The sequence below is a fragment of the Hippocampus zosterae genome, chromosome 17 (genome assembly GCF_025434085.1).
Source record: "Hippocampus zosterae strain Florida chromosome 17, ASM2543408v3, whole genome shotgun sequence".
Lineage (NCBI taxonomy): Eukaryota > Metazoa > Chordata > Actinopteri > Syngnathiformes > Syngnathidae > Hippocampus > Hippocampus zosterae.
In genome coordinates, this window is record NC_067467.1 from 7,800,702 (window position 1) to 7,825,882 (window position 25,181).

General features: G+C 42.2%; 6 protein-coding genes across 8 annotated transcripts in view; all 6 read left to right on the plus strand.

Moving 5' to 3' along the window:
• Positions 1 to 10,129, plus strand: part of plcl5 (phospholipase C like 5) — a 53,689-nt gene extending 43,560 nt beyond the window's left edge. The window contains exons 5-6 of the mRNA XM_052048872.1: positions 4,770 to 4,879; positions 8,465 to 10,129. Coding sequence (XP_051904832.1) covers positions 4,770 to 4,879; positions 8,465 to 8,854 — 500 coding nt within the window. The 3' untranslated portion in view covers positions 8,855 to 10,129. The remainder of the gene's footprint in view (positions 1 to 4,769; positions 4,880 to 8,464) is intronic.
• The window catches only part of stat5a (signal transducer and activator of transcription 5a), a 139,587-nt gene that overhangs the window by 82,350 nt on the left and 32,056 nt on the right, over positions 1 to 25,181 (plus strand). The window lies entirely within an intron of this gene.
• On the plus strand, positions 10,305 to 13,644 carry hcrt (hypocretin (orexin) neuropeptide precursor). 2 transcript variants are annotated; one of them, XM_052048899.1, is made up of 3 exons: positions 10,305 to 10,466; positions 12,695 to 12,758; positions 13,226 to 13,644. In XM_052048899.1, exons 1-3 carry the CDS (start codon positions 10,444 to 10,446, stop codon positions 13,544 to 13,546), a joined length of 408 nt encoding a protein of 135 aa, XP_051904859.1. In that variant the 5' UTR covers positions 10,305 to 10,443; the 3' UTR covers positions 13,547 to 13,644. The 2 variants fall into 2 exon arrangements, with proteins under 2 accessions (XP_051904859.1, XP_051904858.1); XM_052048898.1 differs by having other exon boundaries at positions 10,306 to 10,466; positions 13,223 to 13,644.
• Positions 14,096 to 16,040, plus strand: snrnp25 (small nuclear ribonucleoprotein 25). 2 transcript variants are annotated; one of them, XM_052048897.1, is made up of 5 exons: positions 14,096 to 14,439; positions 15,013 to 15,103; positions 15,523 to 15,577; positions 15,720 to 15,794; positions 15,877 to 16,040. In XM_052048897.1, the coding sequence occupies exons 1-5, from the start codon at positions 14,233 to 14,235 to the stop codon at positions 15,932 to 15,934; spliced, it is 486 nt and encodes a 161-aa protein (XP_051904857.1). In that variant the 5' UTR covers positions 14,096 to 14,232; the 3' UTR covers positions 15,935 to 16,040. The 2 variants fall into 2 exon arrangements, with proteins under 2 accessions (XP_051904857.1, XP_051904856.1); XM_052048896.1 differs by having other exon boundaries at positions 14,097 to 14,439; positions 15,523 to 15,628.
• LOC127589654 (hemoglobin embryonic subunit alpha-like) lies at positions 19,304 to 20,703 on the plus strand. The gene is made up of 3 exons (XM_052048894.1): positions 19,304 to 19,477; positions 19,557 to 19,764; positions 20,469 to 20,703. The coding sequence occupies exons 1-3, from the start codon at positions 19,380 to 19,382 to the stop codon at positions 20,595 to 20,597; spliced, it is 435 nt and encodes a 144-aa protein (XP_051904854.1). The 5' UTR covers positions 19,304 to 19,379; the 3' UTR covers positions 20,598 to 20,703.
• Positions 22,467 to 24,182, plus strand: hspb9 (heat shock protein, alpha-crystallin-related, 9). The gene is made up of 2 exons (XM_052048893.1): positions 22,467 to 22,738; positions 22,981 to 24,182. The coding sequence occupies exons 1-2, from the start codon at positions 22,551 to 22,553 to the stop codon at positions 23,516 to 23,518; spliced, it is 726 nt and encodes a 241-aa protein (XP_051904853.1). The 5' UTR covers positions 22,467 to 22,550; the 3' UTR covers positions 23,519 to 24,182.

Consider the following 25,181-nt stretch of genomic DNA (forward strand, 5'->3'; position numbering starts at 1 on the left):
GAAGCAGAAGAGCTGGCCCGCCCACTCATATTGAGACGGTCTTCCCGAGTCCCACAAACTAATTTAAGCCTCCGAGCCGCACAAAACACATATCGCCCGCGCGACCCGGAAGAGCCCAGACATCGGCGCCAGCACAATTACGTTGCCATGCGGGCTGAACATTGAGACTTCAGTCGCAGAGCTGTCCCCCGGGGGCCAAAGGTCCCTGCGGTGCAGCGTTGCCATTGTTTTCAAAGGGGATGAGTGTGCAGTTAAGCGGAGCTTGAAGCGTCTCAGCAGACTCGGGAGGGGGGGCCGCTCAGCTTGATACTCTGCAAGGATGGCTAACGTATTTATTTTTTTTTCCTTTTGGAGTGGCCCCCCCTCCCCCCAGCCTTTTTCTTGAGGGTGTCGTCCTTACAGCCCGACTGGGATAAACAAGTAAAATGTTTATTGGTTTTGTTTTTACTACAGAGCGATGCAATGGTCAGCAAAGAAAGCAGAGTAACAATGTCTTAAACAGTGTGCTGCCTAAACGGGTTGCAGGACGATTATAAGCAAGAAGTCGGTCAGGCGCTGTAGGTGCTGAAAAGATTTGCACAACCATTTTGTTTTGTCATGAACACTCAAATAGGTTGCGTAAAGTACATGCGCCTTTGTCATTCTAACAACATGAAGGGCTAATGCCAAAAAAGAGGTGTGCAACAATTTTGGTTTGAAGAAGCTTTCAATTAATCAATTAAATATACACGTGTTCTAGCAATTCCAAAAACATGGGAAGTTCATGGCAAATAAAAACATGGTTTGTTTTTAAGGTCCAGAGTGTTTGCTGCTTAAACAGTCTGCATAAGAAATTCAAGTAGGAAGGAAGGAAATGTACTCGCTCTGGAGCTGTTCCAACAATAACTAATGGGTAGCGCCAAATGTATGGAAAACCCCCAAAGTTGTGCATTTTTTTTATTAAGGCTAAAATAGTTTGCTGCCTAAATAGGCTGCAGAGCAAATATAGTTTAAAAAAAACAGTTCAAGTACAGGTACTACGATTTGTCGAACATGTCATGTTCAAGCCTTTTTTTCCCTTTTTTTCATAAGTGAAGTTTGGTGGAGCATCCATTTTGTTTGGTAATCAAGTCCGACATCATCTGCTGCCAAGACGGGCTGCAGAGGAATTGCAAATAATCCACTTTCCTTATCACTTCGTACCCGTGCACCTGCTGCTCCCCGTCCACTAATATAAAACGCACGCCTGGAACTGTTTGCGCGTACATCACTTTGCAACTGCGGCATCCGTCGTTCCTGAAGTTTTTTTATTCTTTGCGCAGCTACATTGTTTTATTAGCATCTGACCGAGGAGAATTCATGACGTCTCGTATTCTCCGCAATACAGCGCTCATTGTCTAAACTACCACGCGGAAACAAAGCAATATTCTTTGCGGGGGGGATATAAACGTCATTCATCTGCCGGTGGCATTCAGAGCTTGACTCTATTTAAAAAGGATGACGTTCTTTGACAGAGCTTTCTTTCACGGCGGCCGATAACAATCGCGAGGTGTACAATCCGACTCTTATTCGGCCAAACACGCATGATTAAAACAACAAATTGGCATCAAGCTCTGAATGATCCTTTCAGCAATTATGACCTCGTCCCTGCATGTTGTGGTTTGTGGTTATTGACGTCTCGGTTTCATTCGGGCAGTCAAGCAGCGACACGCTGATGAGAATGGCAAAGTGTTGGATGATTTACCTCCCTGCAGGCACGCGTGATTGCTGGCCATGACTCACGCGTTTAACGGGAGGCTAGAGAGACAGCTGAGACGAAGACCGGTTCTCCTCCAGATGCGACCTGGGCGCACAATTGCACATGTGTGTGTGTGCGCGTGTGCAGCTCTGATTTTGTCTTCATGAAATTAAACTATTCAAAGTCTTATTTTGTAAACCTTGTCAGAACATTTTAATAACGTGTGGAAGCTTTTTCTTTTCCACTTCTTCAATGTTTTTTTAAAACATTTTATTTATATTTTATTTGAAAAATCATAGTCTTATAGAATTTGAAAAACACAATTTTTATGTCACATTAAAAATATTTATTTAATTTATTTTGTAAAAAAGGAAAAAAAAATCACAACATTTTCACATTTATCTTAGATTGTATGTTGTCCCAAGAAGAATTAATTTTTTTTAAGGGTTTGATTTGAACTTTGAAAAAAAAAGGATTTGAAAAATGGTTCTGTCAATATTTTTTAACCCACAATTTGGGCCCTATTTCCGTGTCTTGCACAGGCTTAGTGCAAACTGCAGCCTAACCATGTGCATTCTTTCTTTTGGCATTTTAGCGGACTTGTGCAGTTAGATATTGCCGTTTGCGCCGTGGTGGGAGTGAACGCAAACGACTTGATTTCCAGCCAATGGAAGCAGCTCCCCTAATTTTTTTAGCACAGGAAAGGCACGTGATTTACAAGCATAAACTGACTCACTCCGTTTAGAACTAATCAATTGTCAGGTGTGCCAGGGGTGTGGAATAGAAAATGCAGTTCTGCAAGCTCCAAACAAGGTAAACTAAACTTGCCTGGCATGAAAACGAAGATTTCTTCTTTTCTAAATTTCAAAGACTTGTCCTATTTTTATGATCAAATAATTTTCCTAGTTAGCAGTGAACATATATATTTTTTATTATTATTGTTTTTAATGCAACTATGTTTATCTCCACCAATAATAACAAAGATGGCAGCTTTGCTATGATCATTTTTTGGGGGGGATGTAGACAGTAGAGAGAGGAGCACAAGCATTAATGAAATAATTAAGGTCCTTTTGTGGAGGTAGCAGCATTTCACTACCGAGCCACAACAATTATTAGTAGCATAAGCTTCCTATTGAGGCTGCTTACATCCCGGGGCTCCAGCCCATCTGCCTCGCGCTGCCGCTTAGCTTAGCTCAAAGGCCCAATTTAATAAAGGGGGGTCAGGGGTGGGCGGGGCTTTTTGTGATCTAAACCTCGGATGCCTCGCCGCGATGAGATGATGTTTATGGCTTAAAAGACCAATTACACACTCGGTTGTGATAGTGCCCATCCGTCTCCCGCTTAAACGCGCCTGCGGAGTGTCGCCGAAGGTCAAAGTTGGTTTTGAATTGTGGTTCTGGGTCATCCATGTTATGGCGTTGAGTTGTATTCTACTGTCAATCCTCGTCGGTGGAATTCTGTAAATCAGGGCGTTCAAATTGTGGGCTATTTGCGGCCAGCGTTTTTTTTTGTTTTTCGTTTTCTTTGTGCGTCCTGCGGCATATACTAAAAATAGCATTTAACACAGCATGCAGCGTTGATTTTTTTTATTTTTATTTTTTTAGTGGCGGGGCGGCAGTCTGAAAATGAAACTGCTGTGGACAGAGTTAGGAAGTAGCTGCCTACAATAAATTGATTGCATTTACTTTTGGTATAAATCATACCTGTCAGATTATTTTTGGATGAAAAATATTTTTAAATATATTTTTTTTAGATAAGTTTTATGAGATCACGATAACATGGATAAGAACAATAAAGAATTGCTTAATTGGTTGATATTAGCCTGCTGGTGCTCTCCGACATGTACCCCTGCTCTCAAAGTACAACAATGGACCCGAGGTTGCAGGCATACCTCATGGTTTGGCCGGAGCGCCGTTGGTGAGGCACTGGCTCCCTGCCAAGACCAACCCCCAACCCCCGACCCTCCGCCCCTCCTTATCTCGCTGGTTTGAGGCCACCTGATAGCGATTCCATTAAGACAGAAATCCCAGGGCTAAAGATGTCCACTCTGCATCTGGCTTTTATGAAGGTCATCGTTGGCTGGCTCAACAACAGCTCGGTGATCACATTCCGGAATGTAATCTGTCGAAACATAACCACCCCAACCTCCATCTTTGATTGGGTATTTTCCACAAACAAACGCACCCTCACCCTGATGTTGTAACATTGCCACAGTGACACACTTGGATGCACTGGCACCCGAGTGACGTTTAAAGAGCAGGATAAATACTTAAGGAGGCTCAATGGTGACCAGCTTATCTCTTGTCACTGTCGGTGTAGCCATATTCATTAATAGCGCTGGATCAATTTAGCCTTGAACCCCGTTAACACATCAGCCAGGCCTGACATATGGATATTCTAAAACATATTCCGGGCTTTGTGTCAGGTTGTTGGGGTGACAGTTGGCAGTGGTGTGATGTATTATACTGATTACTAAAAGTGAAAAGGTTGTTCCGTTGCATTTAGAAATATCGAATATACTCACCATGTTTTGATCATTAGATGTGAAAGTTGAAAAAAATAATAATAAAATGACATCAAAATAAAGCATGATCACATTTGCTATGGCCAGCCGATGGCTGCATTGGATCTCTCTTAGATGAGCTTACTGTGAGTCTCAACAATGTGCAAACTCCTAAAACATGGCAGAGCCTTAGAAATGCGACCGTCACAAGCAGCTTATCATGGATCAAAGTGTTTGGCATGTTGTCAAATCTTCTGCAAAGAATGTCACATACCTACATACACATATGCACCCACATACACGCAGATGCGCATGCACACACACTACTAAATACTACTACTACTATTACTACTAAGTAGCATGTAAATAGTTTATGTATTGTCCTTGAATCATATGGCACCCAAAGTACCGAGTTATATATCCTCTTTATTCGAGAGATGCACACCCCTACTTTATCCGTAACCACAATAGATGAAGTACTTTAGAAATGTGAAAAGCATTAAAACGTTAACAAATATCTGATCACGTGCCTCCCGCTGACGTGTGCAGGTCTGGACTTCCACGAGGACCTGCATCGCATTGGCGCAAAGGAGGGGCTGAAGGGTCGCAAACTTCAGAAAGCCATGGAGAGCTACGCGTGGAACATCACCGTGCTCAAGGTGACTGATGCGTTACATACATGGGCTGGCTTGTAATTCCTCATAAGACCATGCGAGGGGGCTTTTCCCCTTTGCTTCTCGTGTTTAATTTATGAAAACATGAACCCCCAACTGGGCTGAACGGATATGTTTATCCCGGTATCCTCACGATCATTTGGTATTGAGTGAGGGAGCTCCTTTGGCTGAGCTGCATTCATTTTAGTGCTCTTGCTCTACAGAATTAGCTTTTGGTAACTGGTTAAGTATTTGTGCCCATGCGCCACATACACGCAGTGTAGCGCATGAAGGTGTTGCTGTGGCTATGTTCACGGAGTTGCTAGCTCGACTGGTCAGTCCACAAGCTCCACCCCTGGTCGCAAGAAAAAACAAAAAAATCATTCAGCATTGGTTCCTTACAGCACCGTCCCTCTCAAATGGGCTCATTTCAGCAAGGTAAGAGATATCGTGTGTGAAGTCGACGATAATTCGTGGGCAATTTTGACAAGAGCATGTCAAAAACACCTAGGAAATATTTAAACTCCAAAAATGCATAATATTTGAGAGGATGAAATCGTGGCAAATATGTGGTATTTGACGATCATTTCAACGTAATTTTCTTGTGTTTAGCGACACCTACTGATGATGAATTCTAGCAAAGAATGCAAACAACCTGCTTCATGATCAAACAAGAATATTTTTTGCAGGAGGGAGACAATGTTTTATGAGCTTTCTTTCTGTCAAAAATTGGCCTTGAGTCGTTCAAGGATTCTGACAGGCATTCGTCGAAAGACGTGGTGTTCCAAAACATAACTGCTTCTATGCCATTCTTTCTCTTTGCATTTTTTTTTCAGCCAAACCACTCTAGAGTGACCTTGTCCAAATAACGCAAAATTAACGGATGATTTTCATCTAACAGCTAAACAGTTGGCCTATTCATGAAGCTTTCCGGGGGCCGTCGAGTGTGTCATTATTGCATCGATACATTTCTGTCTTTTGGTCAGACGCTGACCTTGTGGAGCTGAGTGATTAAAATTTGGTGATTCTTGGTACGTCGTCAATCTTCTCATTTCCTGCCCGCATATGATGTTTTTGAAATTTTGGTACAGATGTTAGCAAACATCATGGAAGTTGTCAACTTTGATTTGCTTTCGCGGGCCAATGAAAATGATGTGGCGGGCCACATCTGGTCCCGGGCCTTAAGTTTGACACCATCTTATACAGCATGACTTCCTGAGACTTTTTGGGATTCCACTCATGATAGCCGTACCTCCTAGATTTAATGTTCCTCAGTGAGACCCGCTTTAGGAGCTCAATTTTCGGAGTGGAGGCATTAGCTAGCTAGCTAGCTAACTGCAAAAAATAGACGAAAGGGAGAAAGCCGTTTTATGCTCGTCCAGCACAATTATCATTATCTTCAAACATGTACAATGTGTTTACAAACGACTCTCTCAATTCATTTTATTGAAATGTTGTCTTTTGAAGAAAATTTGCTGTTAATTACTTCAAGACAAATGACTTAAGACCCATCTTCTATTAAGGAGAGGGTCTGATTTGGACAAACAAGGAGGGGGATTAGGAATTTAATGAGCATGAAATGGTCGGATTTTGCCTACTACAGAAGGTTGGTCACCCCCCGCCCCCAACCCTCAAATCCCCACAGTGGAGGGTCGCACGCTGAATGCCAGTGAGTCTCCATCGCTATCCAGAGGCCAAGATTGTTGCTGTCGTATTTCATGCCCGCTGAGTCACGACTTACATAATTTGTGTGTGTGTGTGTGTGTGTGGGGGGGGGGGGGGGTTCCAAATACATTACTTTTTCATGCTAGCGTGTGTGTTATTTCCAAAGGCCACCTGCAGCAATGAACTTGAGGTTTACATGCCAATTTGACATTTTTGGTGAACAGATCGGGCCTAGCTGGGATGCTTGCCCGTCAAGCACAGTGGGCCACTCTCGGGTGAATTTCAGTGGGAGGGAAAAATGCGCACTCACAGGAAAGCCAGGAACGTGCTTTTGGGGTGACACAGCATGTGCATGTCTCCTTTAAAGGAAACACATTGTATTATCCAATTTTTTGTGACTACTCATGTTGACAGATAATATAACAATGCTCACATGCATGTATTATTGATCTTCTAGGAAGAACAACTAATAGTACTGTGCACACTAGAAAGAGCAGCAAAACGTGTTACGTGTTTAATTTCCAAGATGCTCACTCGCCGATACATTTTCCATCATGGTCAGATCTCAAAATATTGATTTAGTTGTTTCATGTCAAACTTGATGGTTGTGCAGGCATCCCAGAGACCCAATTATTTCTACTATTCTACGGTATCAATATTTTCCTGCAGATTTTTCCTGCACAACAGCAAACATCCATCCATCTATTATCTGAACTCCTTTATCCTCATAAGGGTCCCGGCCGGGTGTGCTGGAGCCTATCCCAGCTGTGTTTAGGCAGTAGGCGATGGGGTACACCCTGAACGGGTTGCCAGCCAATCACAGGGCACACAGAGACGAACAACCATCCGCACTCACAATCACACCCAAGGACAATTTTGAGTGTTCCATGAACCTACCGTGCATGTTTTGCTATGTGGGATGGAACTGCAGTACCATGAGGAACTCCTTTGGGAGAACATGCAAATCCCACATGGAATCAAACCCATGATCTTTGTACTGTGAGGCAGACCTGCTAACCAATCGACCAACGTGCTGCCATGGCAACAAAGGGTCAACAGAAATGTCGGACGTGATAGCCTCGTGAGTGCACTGGAGAAAACCTGGCACACGACCAGGTTCCGCTTTCTGTTAGTAGTGCTACACCACCCCCTTGTGTCTCTCACTGGTAATGACAATCGCTCCTTGGAATCTACAATTGTAACGGCACATTTTGGTGCAACTTCAACATTCTTTCGTCACTGCTGCCAAGACTGCACCATTGTTCAAAACATTTTCCTTCATTCCACAGCCAGACACCTGAATCTATTTTAATGAAAAATATTGACAACTTGACATGCCCTTGAATGGAGAGCACGCACAAAGTATGCTTGTGCCTCTCGCTCGATGCGTTTCTTAACAGCCCGAGTGGCCTACTTTCTTGGTGCAATTTGCAAGTTGTATTCACTATCGATTCTGATTGTGTATAAATGCCAAAATATGAGATGTGTAAACTGTAAAGTGCGAGTACGCATATTTGTGGACCCATGTATCCACAAATGAGTAGTTTGTGTTGTTTCGTATGCTAGCTATGACTATCAATGAGCCTCATCAGTTCACGATTGGATACATATTACACACACGGTGTTGATACTGATTATTCTTGGTCTGTTATTGCTAACACAATAGATAAGTCAGTACAAACGGAATACCGGTATTTGTTTCGTATGCTTGTTTGTTTGTTTTGAACTCTGTATTTTGACGTCATTTTGTAGCATCTACCCGCAACTTCAAACCCCTTTTAGGAAGAGAGGGGTCAGTTGCCAGCTGAATTTTGCGATCCCTGGCAGGGCTCCGTCTCGATCTACCATGAAAAAATGTTTTTTTGTGATGAATAAGATTTTAATGTTGTTGTTTTTGTGTGTTTGTGCATCTGCGTGTGGTGACAGGGCCAGGCGGACCTGTTGAAGCACGCCAAGAGTGAGGCACTGGACACCCTACGTCAGATCCACTGTGCGGCTCAGTCCTGTGGGCTCAGTAAGAACGGCGCGTCCTCCCCTCAGCTGCAGCATCCTCCGCCTTATCTCCACCAACACCAGACACTGCCTCAGGCCAAGGCCTCGCCCCAGCCCCCGCTGCCGTCCCCCTCGCAAAGCCAACCCTGGATTGGACCTCATTCCCCGCACCCACTGCTTCAAACTGTTCCCAAACCACCCCCTTACACCCCACCACCAGCCTTGCCACCACATTTCCAGTTTCAGCAGCAAAGGGCAGCAGGACCTTTGAACTCCATCATGGAGAAGGAAACATTCTGCGACGATCCGGCGGGACCCTGCTGACCCACGGCCTGCGACCACGGAGACGAGCACCCGAGAGCGAGCGAAAAAGATGAAGGGAAATGTCTGGAAGCAAAAAAACGGAGATTGAGGATCGTGTCAACCAGATGATGATGATGATGAGAAGGGGTAGGAGGAAGACCGGTTGCTTTAGAAGCGAGACACGAGTGTGAAGGTCAGACTTGAGAGAGCAGAAGAAGATGTAAATGTGCTTTTCACTGTCAAAATCCACTCACTTGGTTAAGTTTTCTACCCTGTTCGAGATCATGTTCACAGCGACGTGTCTCAATACCCAAATATTTGTTGACTCCTCCAAAGGAGAATGTAGAAAATAACAGTAAGTAAGTGGAACACAACCCGATCAAAGAATTTATGTGGTGAATTAATTTTCCCCTTTGGAAATAATCGAAGTCCCACACATGAGCCCTGGGGCACTCCGTTACACTGATTTTGCACAGTAACCGAAGCCAATGACAGCAATGCTTTTTTTTCTTTTAAAATGTGAGGGACCTCACACATGCCGAGAAAACAATGACTTTGTATTTTCTCAATACCCTTCTCGTGCGGTGTAGTCATAACAATGGCGTATGATGAAATTGATAAAATTGGGGGAATACCACTTTATCAGGCCACTTCATGACAAATTCTATATCGGCAATTTTTTTTCTTCTGGTTTAGTCAACTTTACAGTCAAGTGTGACGTTCTTGTCCGTATGCATTAATGCGTTTTGTTTTCTTCTGCTATCCCCAAAGCGCTCTCTCTCGGAGTGACATTCTTTTTCCACACACCTCCGCCGCCTCTTCGGATTTTACTTTGGCATTACAAACCACGCCTCATGACTGCTTTCCTTTGGGAGTCACACTTTGCCTCGGCAATTTTATTCCTTCAGACTCACCCCCCCCCCCCCCCCACTCCCACCCCCACCCCTCATTGGCATAGGTTGTGCTTATTTGTTTACTCTGAGGGACACTTCCGGAATCATTCCTCAGGATTTTAGGTTTAAGATTTCAGACTCGCCTCTCTCAACAGCCACAATTGGAAAATGTGACTCAACACAAAGTATAGTGAATCTCGATGTAAACTATTTAAAATGTAAGAAGGGATGATAAAAGGATTCATGTAGACATGAATGGTGGTTGTTTTAATTGTTGCTAGTTCTATAGATATTCCTTTTTTTCACAATTTTAATTTTATGTGATATCTGGACAGCCACTGTTTGTGCTAACTGCAATGAGAGGAATTACGGGTTTGCACCATGATACCAGGATTCTTCCCCCGCACCCCCCCCCCCCCCCCAAAAAACTGATAAAACAGATATGTGTGAAAAAGAAAAAAAATACATCAGCCATGTGTACCACTGCAAAGTGAGTGTGAATTCTGTAAAGTTTCCTTAAAGTGACCCATTAAAAGTGGTGTCATTGTTTTAAATTGGTCTTTTTTTTTCTTTCTTTTTTTTTTAATCTAAAAAGTTAACTCTCAAAATGTTCCAGTCAAAACCAGTTGAACACCTTGCCTCAAATTGTGATTTCGGAGCATGCCTGCAGAGCTGTTGTGGCGTCTGTGAAGCTGAAGTGGATGGAGTTCAAGGAGGATGTGTGGCAAAACAATGTGGAGGTGAGAAAGCTTTTTTTTATGACAAAAACTTCGATTTAATATTATTTTGTTGGAATAATAATACAGTACTCTGTGGTTGAGTAAATAAAAACCAAAGAAGCTTCAACTGAAATACGGACCACACCTCTGTTAACTGACGGATCGTCGTCTGCTCGCATAAACCGGCGCCACACTCCAATTAAACACCCCACTTTTTGTGGTTGTCATGACCCGATTTTTCAGTATGAACTGCAGAACTGAGTGCCAAGCGGATCTTTAAAAAGAAAGTGCTGAAATTCTGGAGCTCCTAAAAATCCATTCTTAAAATGAAATGAGTTAATACTATTCAAAGAAGTTGGATAAAATGTAAACACCTTACCCCGAATAAACACTTGGTACTCTTTGCATTTGAGTAAATGAATTCCGGGGGGGGGGGGGGGGGGGAGATCAGGCTATAATGGATGCCGTGGCACAATTGGTAGCTAGGTTGGTCATCCACTCACATGACTAAAAGCAGCCTTAAATGAATGCCTGATTTCGTAGCTCTCACATGAGTCCGCCATTAAATGGTGTGAATGGAAAAAGCGCTAAATGATAAATATACTCTAAACACCTGTACAATAAGTAAATGATTTTATTTGATTGGAAAACTCTATAATCAACACCTTATCCCTCATGAAGACCTATTATGGTTTCATTTATAACGGACACTATGCACGAGTCAGTCGCCAGTCCTGTCATTCACTCATATACTTAAACACAGCACTTCAAATAAACACCTTTTCGCCTCCTTTTATTCACGTCATTTTATTAACAATGCAAATGATGAATGCCTGACCTCTTATTAACGCCTGATACTCCCCCTCCCCCCTCCCTACCGGCTTCAGCCTCAACAGACACTCGACTGTGTCGCGATTCAATGCCAACTGCAACGTCCACTTGCATAAATAAAAAGCACACCTCAAATAAAAAAAATGTTAGGTTTTTTTAACCCAAAAGCTGTTTACAATGGCATTTAAAGCATATGCTCTGCAAAGAACTGACCTACATTTATTATCTAAAATAAACAATGATTTGTGAATATCGGAGGCAAAAAAAAGTGAAAATATATTCTTTAATACACTAAAGGTGACAAACACCTTACCTCTAATGCAGGGGTGGCCAAACTTTTTGGACCAAAGATCTACTTTTTGATCAACTAACCTCCCGGAATCTACCCTTACTGGCGCACGCACACATGCACGCCAAACAGCCTGAAACTGAGGCATGCGATGCACTTTTGCAGCCTGCTAACTATCGTAGCTCACACGTACAGTGTTAAAGTGCTTCCCTGGGCCCTCCTAGATTCCTATTCTTTGCCCATGCCCTCAGTGAATTGTACACAAAGCAAACTCTGTGAGAATAATGACGATAAAAGCTCTGATTACAAGCTGCAATTGCAGACTGCAGAGCGCAAACAACTTCCGGTGACGTAATCACGCGCCACCATAAAGTCAAGATTTACCTGCTTTATTTTATTTTTATTTTATTTTATTTATTTTTTTGTGAAAATGAGACTGATTGGATGATTTGGGTGCAGCGTACATTAACACAAAAATATACATATTTATAACATGTACAAAGACACACAAATGGTTGTTTTGTTTTTTTTCTCCTCGACACTCCTCAGATCTACTTGGGACCTGTCTTAGATCTACCGGTAGATCAGGATCTAGCTAATGGGCACCCCTGCTCTAATGGATAACCGGTATACACACACACACACACACACACACACACACACACAAAGGAATGCAGCAATGATTTCTTTGTCCATCAGATGACATCAAAACAATCACTCTCCATAATGATGCGTCATTCTTTGGCCCAAAATAAACATTTGCCAAGTTCGTGCGTCCACTGGCATAATAAGACGGCTGGCTGTGATGACATGAAGCCAATGAAGCATCCTCAGAAATGAGCTTCTTCTTATTAAAGAAAGGCCAACTTTATATTTGTAACGAAGAACGCCACTCCGCTAATTAGCCCGACTCCCTCACGACTCGCCATCATGGCATGTGTTAATAAGCCAGAGGCCCGCCACCACAAAGACATACCTGCATCAGAGCCGAGAGTCCTGGAGATGATCTACTCCACGTGAGTTAATTAACGGCAGGGAAATGAACAAAACCAAAGGCTCTTATGTCACGTTTGGCGCATATAAAAGTCATATGAAAGCAAGAGACGATGACTCCCCGCTCGAACAACAGCTGCAAGATGACGTTGTTCAACTCCAAACTCAAGATGCTGCCCGGGTCAAACGCATCCAACAAGGTAAGAATATTTTACTTTTCGATTTATTTTTACCTTACTCTGATTTTATGTACCGGTAATAGATCATTTTTGTGCATTGTTTTATCTTTCTATTATTTTCTACTTGTTTTATATGTATATACAAATGCTTCTTAAAGTGTACCAAAATGTTTGTATTTAATATTTTGATTCAACTTGTTTATTTTTACTCTTAATTTGACATATTTTGAGATGATTTTCATTTGAATTAATTAAATGTTTTAATCTATTTTTTTATTAAAATAAAAAAAAATATTAATTTTTTTATTTTCTTAAATTTTATGATTTAATGCATTTTTATGTATGTACAAAAGTATTTTTAAAAAATTACAATAATTGATTTTGCCAACCCCACATTTGGAATTCTGAATTGAATTGATCTTTAATGTATTGCTTGAATTATTTTTTTTGTAGTTTGGGTTTTAACACTAATGTGTGTACTTCAGCAGAAGGTGTCAGTTGTGGTGCTGGCGCTGGTCTTGCTGTCCCACGAGACTCGTTGCGACCCTCTCAGCGCATCTGACGAGTGCTGCAGGCAGCCTTCGCGAGGGTGTCGCCTCCACCTGTTCCTGTGTCGCTCGGGCGGGGTCAGCGGCGGGACCGCCGATGCCTCGGCCGGTATCCTGACCTTGGGCAAGCGCATGGAAGATGAGGGCACCTTCAACAATCGCTTACAGCAGCTCCTGTACGGGTCGCGGAGCCACGCTGCCGGCATCCTCACCATGGGCAGGAGGGCCCAGAACCTGTGGGGGTTGCCCTCACCTGTTTGATGCAGAGGCGGACTTAGCTTTTGTGCCTGGGGCCACCAGATTTCCAGGGGCCTTTAAACATTTCATGAAACTGATGAATAAAGTTTTCTCCCATTCAAGCAATTATTATTGGTGTAGTCTCAATTCACGCGGTTGAACTAGACTAAGTGTCAAGTTTGGGACTAAATTTGATAAACCTTCACAAGGATAACATAAATTGACCGATACACGGAGGACTGAGAAAATAATTTATGAAGACATTTTAGATGACCAAATAAAATGTTGAAGGGGATTAACAGTTTCTTTCCGGTAATTCATTTGTATCGTACTCTTTTCCCCCCAGTTTATTTTATTTATTTATTTATTTTAATGACAGCCTGTTTTATGAGGTGGTTTGTCGCTGGTAAATCTTTTACCTCACTATATTAAATCACTATATTATACAAAGTAATTGATGTGTTATTTTTTTAAAAAATGAAACATTTCCCATAAATAAATGTCACGTACACTAGAATTTCGTCACGGAAAACAAAAAGCTGTGCGGAACCATAGTCACAATTAACAATTTCTTTCCGGTGTTTAATTTACTGCGCACACGCTGTGTGTTTGACCATTACTGAAAATCTTGAGTAGTATTTCAAATGAAACAAGCGCCTACCAACTAATCCAACTGCTGGGTTGTAAACCCGAGCCAACGTTTCTTTATAATGGAGGAGGCGAGCGAGGAAGACGCCGGACGACAAAATGTGAAGGAAGAAGAAGTAGAAGTGCAAAACATGTTAGACATGACTGCTGTTGAGGGGGAAGAAGAAGAAGATGTGGAATCGTTTACTCACGCTGACGTTTTGGATATTTTCGAGGAGGGACTCGCTCGCCTCGTGCAAGATCCATTACTCTGCGATCTTCCCATTCAGGTACGTTTGCTTTCTGTGCAGTTTGTGTGCAGCTTGCTGAGGAGATGAAAACGATGGTGAAACCTTCGACTCGTATGGTTCGTTCACGTACGACCACCTTGATAAATAACAAATGATTGTCGGTCTCTCTGTGAAACAATTCGAAATACACATGCAACTCGTTGTTATTATTGTTGTTGCTATTGTGGATTTCTTATTTTTTTATATATATATATTCTGTGGTTCAATTATTTAAGGTCTAAAATTCCCAAATGTTGTCTTTATCTTTTTAAGAACAGTTTTTTTTCTGAAGTGATAAGTTTTATATCTTAAAAAATAAATGAAATACATGGTGAATCTCATTGAAAACGCCGATTTAAAAGACCTGTAGAAGTTTTTTAAGCTATAAGGAAATGTTGGTTGTATTTATGTCAAATGAAAAATAACATTGATTGCCAGTTCAACCAAAAATGGAAGAGGAAAAAAAAATTCAAGTCGTGGCAAAAAAAAACTTTGGGGTCTCACGCAAACTAAATCTTTAATCAATCCCAATATTATGGGGGTGTGGGGTGGGTGGGGTATCTTTTTTTGCAGGTGACTTTGGAGGAAATCAATTCTCAGATTGCACTGGAGTACGGCCAGGCCATGACTGTCAAGGTTTTAAAGGCTGATGGTGAAATAATGCGTAGGTTTTTTTTAAATTATTTTTTTCATCAGTTAAGGTTTTAAAGACGTTGAGAAAAATTGTGCCGGTAATTCTTTTTGTTCCAAATCTATTTTTGTCATACAGACCTTTTGCTCTGATGTGTCTATTTTTTTCGGTTATATTATGACATTTTTCGTACAATTTCTTGCTTTATGTGGTAATTATTTTTCCAACTTTGAAAATATATTTTATCGCAATTTTGCAACTGTTTTCCTAGAATAAAAGCCATGCTTGAAATGTCAGGCCTTTTTTTAAACACACATGCTTATTTCTCCAAGAAATTACCTGATTTGTATGTTTATTACTTCATAGAAATACAATACAGCGTTACAAAAATAATTTGAATGCACGTAGTATTTGGTGATACCATAAATATTAAAAAAATGTTTGCGTTTCAGCCATCGTGGTCGTGCAAGATGCCAGTGTGCTCGACCTGAAGAAAGCTATTCGCAGGTTTGTTGAGCTGAAGCAGCAGCGTGAAGGCGGTGTTACGCACATCAGCTGGTAACAAACAAATTCAGTCGTAGACACTTCATATAATAACTTCATATAATATAATAAGAACATCTAAAATGATAATAAAATACTTTCCCAGGAGGTATATCTGGAGGAGTTATAATTTGGTGTTTCAGGGAGAAAAACTGGAAGACGACCGCTTAAGGCTGAAAGAGTAAGTTAATGAAATCTTACTTTATAGCTTATATTTAGATTTTGTATTTTACATTTGACTTTTTTTGGTTTGTTTCCCGCAGCTACGGAATCAGAAACAGAGACGAGGTGACGTTCATGAAGAGGCTTAGAAAGAAATGAATGTTTCTCTGCCCCTCGGATATCAGATTTTATTTGTTCATATGAAGCCTGTAGTTTTTTGTCGAATTATATTTTGCTTGTTTAATAAAGTTATTTTTTTATTTCACTTGCGCTCCTGTGAGTTTGTGTAATGAACCATGTCAGGGAATATATTGTGGTTTAAAATATCAAAAACAATGTTGAAGTAAAATAATACAAATGGTCTACAAATTATGTTCGACACTGTGTCGACTACTAAACACATTGATGTGATTCCAGCTGTTGAACGTTCAATCTGGTCAATTCTGGAAGTGACCAGAAGGTGGTGCTAAAGTACAGTTTCTTTTTTCATCCAACATTGGGACGACAGTACATGAATTTCTGTGGACAGCAAGACACCAGACGCATGTCAATCAGGGTTTTCAAGCATTTTTTTTAGGGTCTCTGAGGTTTATTGGATGTTTTTGTTCATGATCCGCGATGTTTTCGATGGTAAAAAGTGTGTCTTGGCCGGCGGTGCCCAACCGTTTTTGACTAAAGATCAACATTTCGAGCCAACCAACCTCCCGCGATCGACTGCACCTGCACACACAGGCACGCGCAGCTGAACAAAACAGAAAAAGAAAGTAGATACAAGTGTTTGTGAAAACAAAATCACTGCCGACCTGAGTGGAAGAGGCCCATTCTTTGCCAGTGCCATCGGTGAATTGCAAATGAAACATACTTTGAATGAGAATAATAACAAACAAAAAAAGATCGCAACAGCTCTGATCGGTCACAACATCCGGTGATGCAGGTCATGTGTCACCGTAGATCTTTTATTTTTAATAGATTTTTAATAAACCTTGTTGGTGCCAACATCTTATCCTTGTCTACATTTCTTAGTTCCGCCCCCTATCCAGACAATTCCGGAGCGTTACAACTTGCTGACGTTTTTTTTTTCCATCATAGGAAATCATTTGATCATTTGGCAACCATTTGGTTTCTCTACTCTGTTGTTAGTTTTTTTTTGGGGGGGTGCGGGTGGGGGGGTCTTGACTTTTGACTGAATTTTCTTGCTCTGTCCAGTAAATTTGGTTCCGTTCCAAGAAGATGGACTTTTCTTGGTGTTAGTACGCTTTTTGTCACTGCCTAAATCTATGAAATGATCCAGTTGGTTGCCTAAAGAAAAGGGGATAGTAGGCAACCCTATTGGACTCCTATCTCGACTATGAAGCTGTCTGTGAAATATCTGATGACTCTGCAGTAGTGGAAGTTCTGGCATGTGCACTGCGTAAGGCCTCACACGGTGGCATAAAAATGGAACGAGAAATGCTTTTCTCTTGTTTAATGTGTGACATCATTTTTGCTCACTCGAGCTGGCCCCAAACCGATTCCCAGCTTACTGCCCCCAAAAAAGTAGGCTGACCCCCAAAATGCTCTCCGAGCGAGCAATGGGGCTCTCACTGCAGGCGCCGCACTCTTGAGTTGCACCCGTAGCAAAAAAGAGTGTTCGCAAGAGTCATTGAGATAACGCTCTCGTGTTAGCTGAGTCACATTAGCATGTCAGCAAACGTACTCGAATGCATCCTTTTCACAATATTTACTGCGACGATGCTCCTTTTATCATTTCAAAAATATCACAATGTGGTTGAATATTGAAATGATCTCTTCTCAGTTTACACGCTTTGTTGGATGTGCGGAAACAGGTCGAGAGACGTCAAGTCATTGTCCTTGCTGTCACCATACGTCACCGGCATAGATAGATGAATTCAGATATATTTCTAATTCAAAAGAAAAAATATTTTTAATTTTTGGACAAGTGAATTTCTCCTAAAATTTGTGACTTGAAACATATTTATTCATTTCTCTGAATAAATGTAGATACAATTATATATTAGTAAAGTGCGTATACCTGTCTGTCTGTATGTATGTATGTGTATATATATATATATATATATATATATATATATATTGAACAACATTTTAAATTGTTTCGTATCTTAGAGTTAAATTATAGCTAAAAATATTTTGTGCATATTATACATAAACTTTTTGGGGGCTGGCGGTGGGGTGGGGGGTAACCTCATCTACAATTGATTCAATGTGACCCTTGAGCAGCGCCTGTTTTAATGCATTAATTTGCTCTACGTTGCATCCAGTGCGTGTGCAAGCAGAAAGCCATCCAATGGATCAACGCGACAGTAGTTTTGAAAGCACGCTGCAATGAAAGTGTGGACTTATCTCTGCAGTGTCACTTTAGCGGCAACTCCCCTGGCAGCTGCAGTGCAGATAAGAACGCAAGAATAGAGATTACAATCTGAAAATAAAATAAATGTGCCATTAGCGATTTGAAATCTGGCCCAATTGGACTACGTCGTCTTTGAATTCCACTACAATCATGCCGGTCAGTGAAGGCAATATTTGTGGATGACAAGTCTGATTCCACATTTACATGTTTTTTGCTCTACTTTAAAAAACATTTTTGGTGACAATGGCATCCAGAATGATACACTTCATTAATTGCATTGTTTGCATAACTGATTTACATAATGGGGTAGACTCAGTGGTAGAGTGGTTGGAGGTTCAATCCCTAGTCATTGTGACCATGTTGACATGTCCTTGAGCAAGATGCTAGTGGATGAATGAGGAAACAGGGTAGAGCGCGTTGCACAATGAATTGTAAGATTTTTTTTTAACCATAGATGCAAGTAAACTTTTCCAAAATATTTTTTTGGGGTTGGCTCCAAATGTTCCCTAATTAACAGGTTTTCATAATAATACAAATATATTCTGTAACATACATGTAGTAATGTTGAATTAAGGGTTTGGCAACAGGTGGATTTTTTTTCATGAAATATTGAAATAATTGCAACGCTTGGTAAAATCTGTACTGTGCACATTTCTATTTGTCTTTCATGCACCCTGTAACCTGATAACATAGTAAGCTGTCCACAAACCGCGGTCCCTCAAAGGGTTAAAAAAAACCCCAAAACAAACAATATTATTATGCCCAAATCCTGGTATGTTAGAAAAAAAGTCAATACGTTGCTGAAATCAGGGTTAAAAAAAAGTTAAGGGACATCTCAAGCCATCTCTGATTAAAAGTTGCTGTTGACCAGCGTCATTTTAGCTTTATTTCACCGAGAAGTCTGATAACTCGGGCTACGAAATGTGAACGCTTGAAATTTGATGTGGGCAAACGTAACACGACATCAAAATGAATCGTATGCTATCTAAATGTACAATGAGTCGATAATAGATGAGTTGTGGGTCATTGCTCAATTACCTCCCGACAAAGTGTTGCCGTGGAGGCTGACGGGGTGTCGCTGAGAGACGCAATGAGCAGATGTTGAGTTATCTCCTTGGTAGGCGTGCGGCGGCCTATCTCATCACAGGCCGTCCTAGGTGCGGTCACGCTTTTCTGCCTATAAAAAACCTCCCGCCGCACTTCAGTAGCACCACAGTCCTCATAGCAACCGCAAAGATGACCAGTCTTACCAAGAAAGACAAGGCAGCCGTCAAGGCCTTCTGGGACAAAGTGTCCCCAAAGACGGAGGAAATCGGCGTGCAGGCTCTGACCAGGTAAGCTTCAGCTCAACACTCAGATTTTTGCCGGCTTCCATCTACGTCCTTATTCAACAGTTTCTTTTTCTTGGCGCAGGCTGCTGATTGTGTACCCCCAGACCAAGACCTACTTTGCCCACTGGAGCGACTTGAGCCCCAGCTCCGAGCCTGTCAAGAAGCACGGCAAGACCATCATGAACGGTGTGGGCACTGCTGTGAGCATGCTCGATGACCTGAAGGGAGGCCTCCTGCCCCTCAGTGAGCTCCACGCTTTCACCCTGAGAGTGGACCCGGCCAACTTCAAGGTAAATCCACACATGCACAAGTATAAGCGCTGCACATGCAGTGAGCTCACCTTCATTTACCTCGCGACAAGCGGCCGTTTGGCACTATTCAAATGTTTTTGTTTTTTTTTAAATGGGGGCTCCGAGCTGTGTAGTGTCACTCTAAATAGGCTGTTGACTGTCAAACTAAACATCAAACGAAGTGGATTACGCTGTGTGTATTTCAAACAAGCACATCACTTTTCTTAACTGAATGCCAAACAACACAACGAATAGCATCGGTCATCGCGATGTACACAGACAATATAACACTCACAGGCATACTTTCTTTATCCTCTGCGAAAAGCAACCAACATTATCACCGTTATGAGTCACTTACAGTAGTTGTGAAAGCCTTCTTTGCTTGTGTCTTCCTGACTGTGCAACAGTAACCCCTGGTGCTGTTGTGCAAGTAATTAGAACTCACAAACTGTTTAATTATCTACCTTCTATTCAATGTTATTATAATGTTAATAATGTAAAGTTATAGTTTACTTTAAAAAATATATATATGGAAGAACAAGTCAAATAAAATGTATTGAACAAATCCCGAGGTACAAAAATCAACTCACAAGAATGAGTATTCATAAGTTGGCTGCATAAACCCAAAGTATTCCGACCATGAAATGAGTGTGTAGCATTTGAGGTTGGCAACGTAATACATGGCACTATGCTCTTTTTCACAGATTTTCACCCACTGCATTCTCGTGGTTTTGGCCAACATGTTCCCCATCGACTTCACCCCCGAGGTGCACGTGGCCATGGACAAGTTTCTGGCCGCTGTGTCTCTGGCCCTGGCCGAGAAATACAGATAAACGGGCCCGAAAACAGCCCCCCGGGAAAACAGGCGGCAGCAGCAACAGCAGCATGTCTTTACTGTGTGCTTGTCATCAATAAATGCAAAATTAAAAAAAAAAAAAAGCCCCAAGTCTTTGGACTGTTTTTAACATTTGAATGTGACACAATTTCAAAGAGGCAATATCGACATGTCTTTAAAAAAAAAAAACTGCATATGCGATAACGGTGTTCCCCAACCTTTATTGTCCAAGAATCTTAAATGAGAAAAATCGCGCAGCACAAACACACGCAAACAATATTTTATACTGAAATGAGGATAATCTCATCTCGCTTTCCTCACACACTACTTCACATGTTGTTTACTAATTTATTTCAACATAAACTATTCTTCTGTTGTATGAATGGCAATACGCATCTTTATTGAAACTGCTGCCATCTAGTGGAAGAGCATTTATTTGTTCTGCCCGTCTTTTCACCTCGCTGGCATAGATATGGTACTGAAGGGACTGCTAAGTTTTCGAGTGAATTAGCCACTAGCCACCATTTACGTGACCAAATTTACATTTTATATGCTCATAATACTGTGGAAATAAAATTCACTTTTGTATTGAGAAATTAAACGTGAACTAACTGAAATTGAGATTCAACCGGAGGGTCTTTGTAGGGTAATACTGTCACCTGCTGGCATTTTGTGGGTGTTACTGGAGTTCATAAAGCCTTACATCAAAACAGGGATGAAGTAACGAAACACAGTGAGTTGCGTATGAAATGTGTTATCTACTAGAAATAAAAATGCCTTGCCTTGCCTAATGTGATATCCGTATGAATAGAAGGGCACTCGAAAACAAAGAGCCCAAAAAGTCTACCCGCGCGCCACACGGGCGACTACTTTTGGTGCTAGCCAAAAGGCCCGACAGCCGTGAACGCTCATGACGCTCGCTCCTTGTAATGTTCGCATGCCGGATGCCAACGTGCTGAGCTCATGCCTCAAGATGGCGGCGATGAGACCTTGTAACCTAAATATGTTCGCCTAAATTTGTGCTTTGTGACCGCCAGCTGTTAGTCACTCTTGACAGCTGCTCGCGTCACACGTGTTTAAGATGAGTATTCAGGCCTTAGTGGAATCAGGAGAGTGGGCAGGGGGATTTTAGTTTTTCAAAGTTTTCTTTTGATTGGAAAGATGCACAAGATTTCCATTTACATGACACGCAAATTTAGGTCAATTCAAACCTTACACCTTTGCTGCAAAGTGAAAATAAATGTCTTCTAAAATTGACACACCACAGAGAGGTATGTCAAATTTGAATGACTGAAAAGAAAATGTCAAGATTAAAAACAAGGCTTCAAAATCCTGAAAAATAAAGCCGTTGTCTCAAATGCTGTGGGCGCTTTCACGGAATGTGCCAAAAGCATACGCTGCTCAATTGTCAGTTGTCAATCAAACAACCCGGTGAAATGGATCTTACTTTGGCTAGCACGTTTCTTGTAATGTTTGAGTGGTGAAAATACATTTGCTTAAAGCACCTGTGTCAAACTCAAGGCCTGGGGGCCAGATCTGGCCCGCCGCATCATTTTATGTGGCCCGCAAAACCAAATCAAACATGTCAGCTTTCATGAAAATCTCTACCGAAATTTCAAATTCTCATTTTCGACAAAGTCTCATGCCCAGAGTTTTCTCATCTTGAAATATTGCCATGCCACCTGTTGTGACTCAGTCGAAACACAAACAAGATGTCGCCCTGAGCCTTGCTGAGCCATCTGACGACTCCCAGGGTATCCCTTCCCTTGGTGACACATGTGAGCAACCCTGAGCTCATGTTCTGTAAATAGCGCCAAGGAAGACGGGTGGAGGGGGGTGGGAGCGTTCATCGTGGAAGTATATTAAGGCGAGGAGAGACCACACGAGCCAGAAGAACAAGCTCAACAAGACGTCCGCCTGAGTTCCTTTCCGCTCTTGAACGTCAACCTCCATGTCCCGACACGCAGCCCTGAACAGCCTCTTTGGCGATGACCCCTTCTTCAGCCAGGGAGGACTCCTGTGGCCCCTTTCCTCCCTACGGCAGGACCTCCTCAACCGCAAAGTCGATCTGACCGACAAGTTCTTCAAGGATGGATCTCGACTCTTCAATTCACCCCTCATGCCCTCCAATTTCCTCAGGTACGTGATGAATGGAAACTTAACTCATTCTGTACCGGCCAATTCTGGACCAAGTCTGAAAAGACGTTTAAAAACGTCTTTGGGAGTGAATGAGTTAATAGAGACGGATAGATTGAAAGACAATGAATGGGGTGTACTTGGGGGCATTCTTGGCAAGAACCTCAGCACATTGAGCCCCCCCCACACCCCCCCCAGAAAATACAAGACATTGAATCTGTGTGCCGTCTTTCCGCTGTGTTCAGAATGGGTGACCGAGACGAAGCCGAAGAAGAGGAAACGCAACATCAAGTCAGGCAGGATCAGGTCGGGCAGACCTCGCCGCATGATGACCTCCTGGTGACCCTGGACGCCCGCGGCTACGCCCCCGGCGACATCAGCGTCAAATTAGAAGGACGCAGCCTGCTGGTGATGGCCGCCAAGCAGGCGGGCGCTCAGGAAGCTCACTCCTGCTCCTCTCCCTCCTCCCAAGCCTCCTTCGCCTCCTCGGCGGCCTCGCGGGTGGGCTTCAAGCAGAGGATCCACCTGTCGCCTCACCTGGACCTGTCTGGACTGTCCTGCTCCCTCATGGAGGATGGACAGCTGCGAATCCACGCTCCCGTGGCTCGGCAGCCGATTGCGGCAGGGTCCAGTGAGCCAATCGCGGATGAGGGCGGCGAGCTCGTCGCGGAGGAGCGCAAAGAGCCAATCGCAGAGGATAAAGAAGAGGCGCCCCCTCTCTTCAGGACTTCCCTGGAATTCCCCATCACAAAGGAGGAGACTGAGGCTCAACATACACACTAGCGCACTCGGTTACACCTCCAACTCCAGTTTTAAAACATCATTTTCGTTGCACTACACTCGTTTAGCATGTTTTGTATTACTTTATGACACGCAAGTCTTCATTCAAGACTTCATCGAGAGACATTCTGTCTTTGGCAACGTGCTTTTTTTTCTCCTGTCTGTAATGTTCTGATGTACAGCGCAACAATTTCTCATAGAGGGTACCAGAGTATGATTTTTTTTTTTAATTCTCAAAGTTTCATTTTCATTGAGAGGAGATGAGTAGAGGGCGTACTGAGCCTCACCCAAAATAAGTGGGATGCCCCCAACCCGTGTCGCTTTGAAAGGCGCTTATAAATAAAATGTATTATTATTATTACAGAAAATGGATGGCAGATAGTTTCATTTGCCATGTAATCGAAATGTTTTGCAAGTGACAGATGTTTTTTTTTTAATGTTCAGTATGATCTTATATTTGACAGTGGAGTTCAAACTGGGCTCACCAGGCGGCTCTTGAGCCATTTTAAGATTGTAAAAAAAAAAAAAAACACGGTCACAAACAATATTGTTCATAATTATCCTGCCTTAGCTTCAGGACAATTAAAAACACTGCAATTGTGACGCATCACATGAATGTAACATCACTGATGTATTATAGCAGAAATAAAGACCCTCGCCCCCTCCCCAACAACCAAAAGCATTTTACTTTTTCAAAACATACTGTCGTCCTATTTTCAGAAAAGGTTTAAGACTATGAGAAAAACACATTTTGGGAAATGCACATGGTTAAAAATAATACTTTTTGAAATAATTTTTTTTGCATAATATGCTATTGAAGACGATGTTGAAAAAAATACTACTCTGATAGTAGTAAGTTTTTTTTCGAAAATTGATCCTTTTTGTAACTTTACAGGCAACATTTTATTTAACTGTTAACGTGGTATTTTGGGGGTGTCACGTCGCGTGCTCGCCAGCAGGTGGCGGGTTTTTCCCTCCGCCTGTTCGGCACACCTGCCCGTTATTTCGGGCTGATTACCTGCCTTTATTAGGCGACTCCGGCAGTCACCTCACTGCCGGAGAATTCCTTACCGTGCCATTGCGCTCTATTTGCTATTCTCGTCGTTTGACAATTTCTCGCTGCCCTATTGCCTTACGGCCTCAATCTTTGCGTACTTCTTATTGTGATCATATTGTCATCTCGGTAGTTCCTCGCCCTTTATCGTTTCGCGAGCGTTTTCGGTTGTCTTCCTTATTTTTCCCTGGTCCTTATTTGACCAGCGTTTTCTGTTACCGTTTTCCCTGTTCGGGCTCCTTTTGTTCTTTATTAAAACCCCTTTGTTCTCACAAGATCTTTTCGTTGTCTGCTTCTCCGGGGATCCACCTCGTTTTTTCTGTTGTGCACGAGGCGATTTCTCATCGCCTCGGGCTCAACGTGACAGGGGAACAGTTGGTGCTTATGTTAAAATGGCATGAGGATAATAAAGTGATCTTGGAAAAAAAACTCTCCTCCAAGGCCTTATGATGCATTTGTGCATTTTAATGAGCAGTAACAATTATTTTGCCCTTCGAGGGCCGTTTTGACTACTTAGGTTATCTGAACTTACAAGGGAGAAAATATTAGGACCGTTTCTGTTGTTGGCCAGAAGCCAAATTTGAAAAGAAATTCCCATGAATTAATACTTCT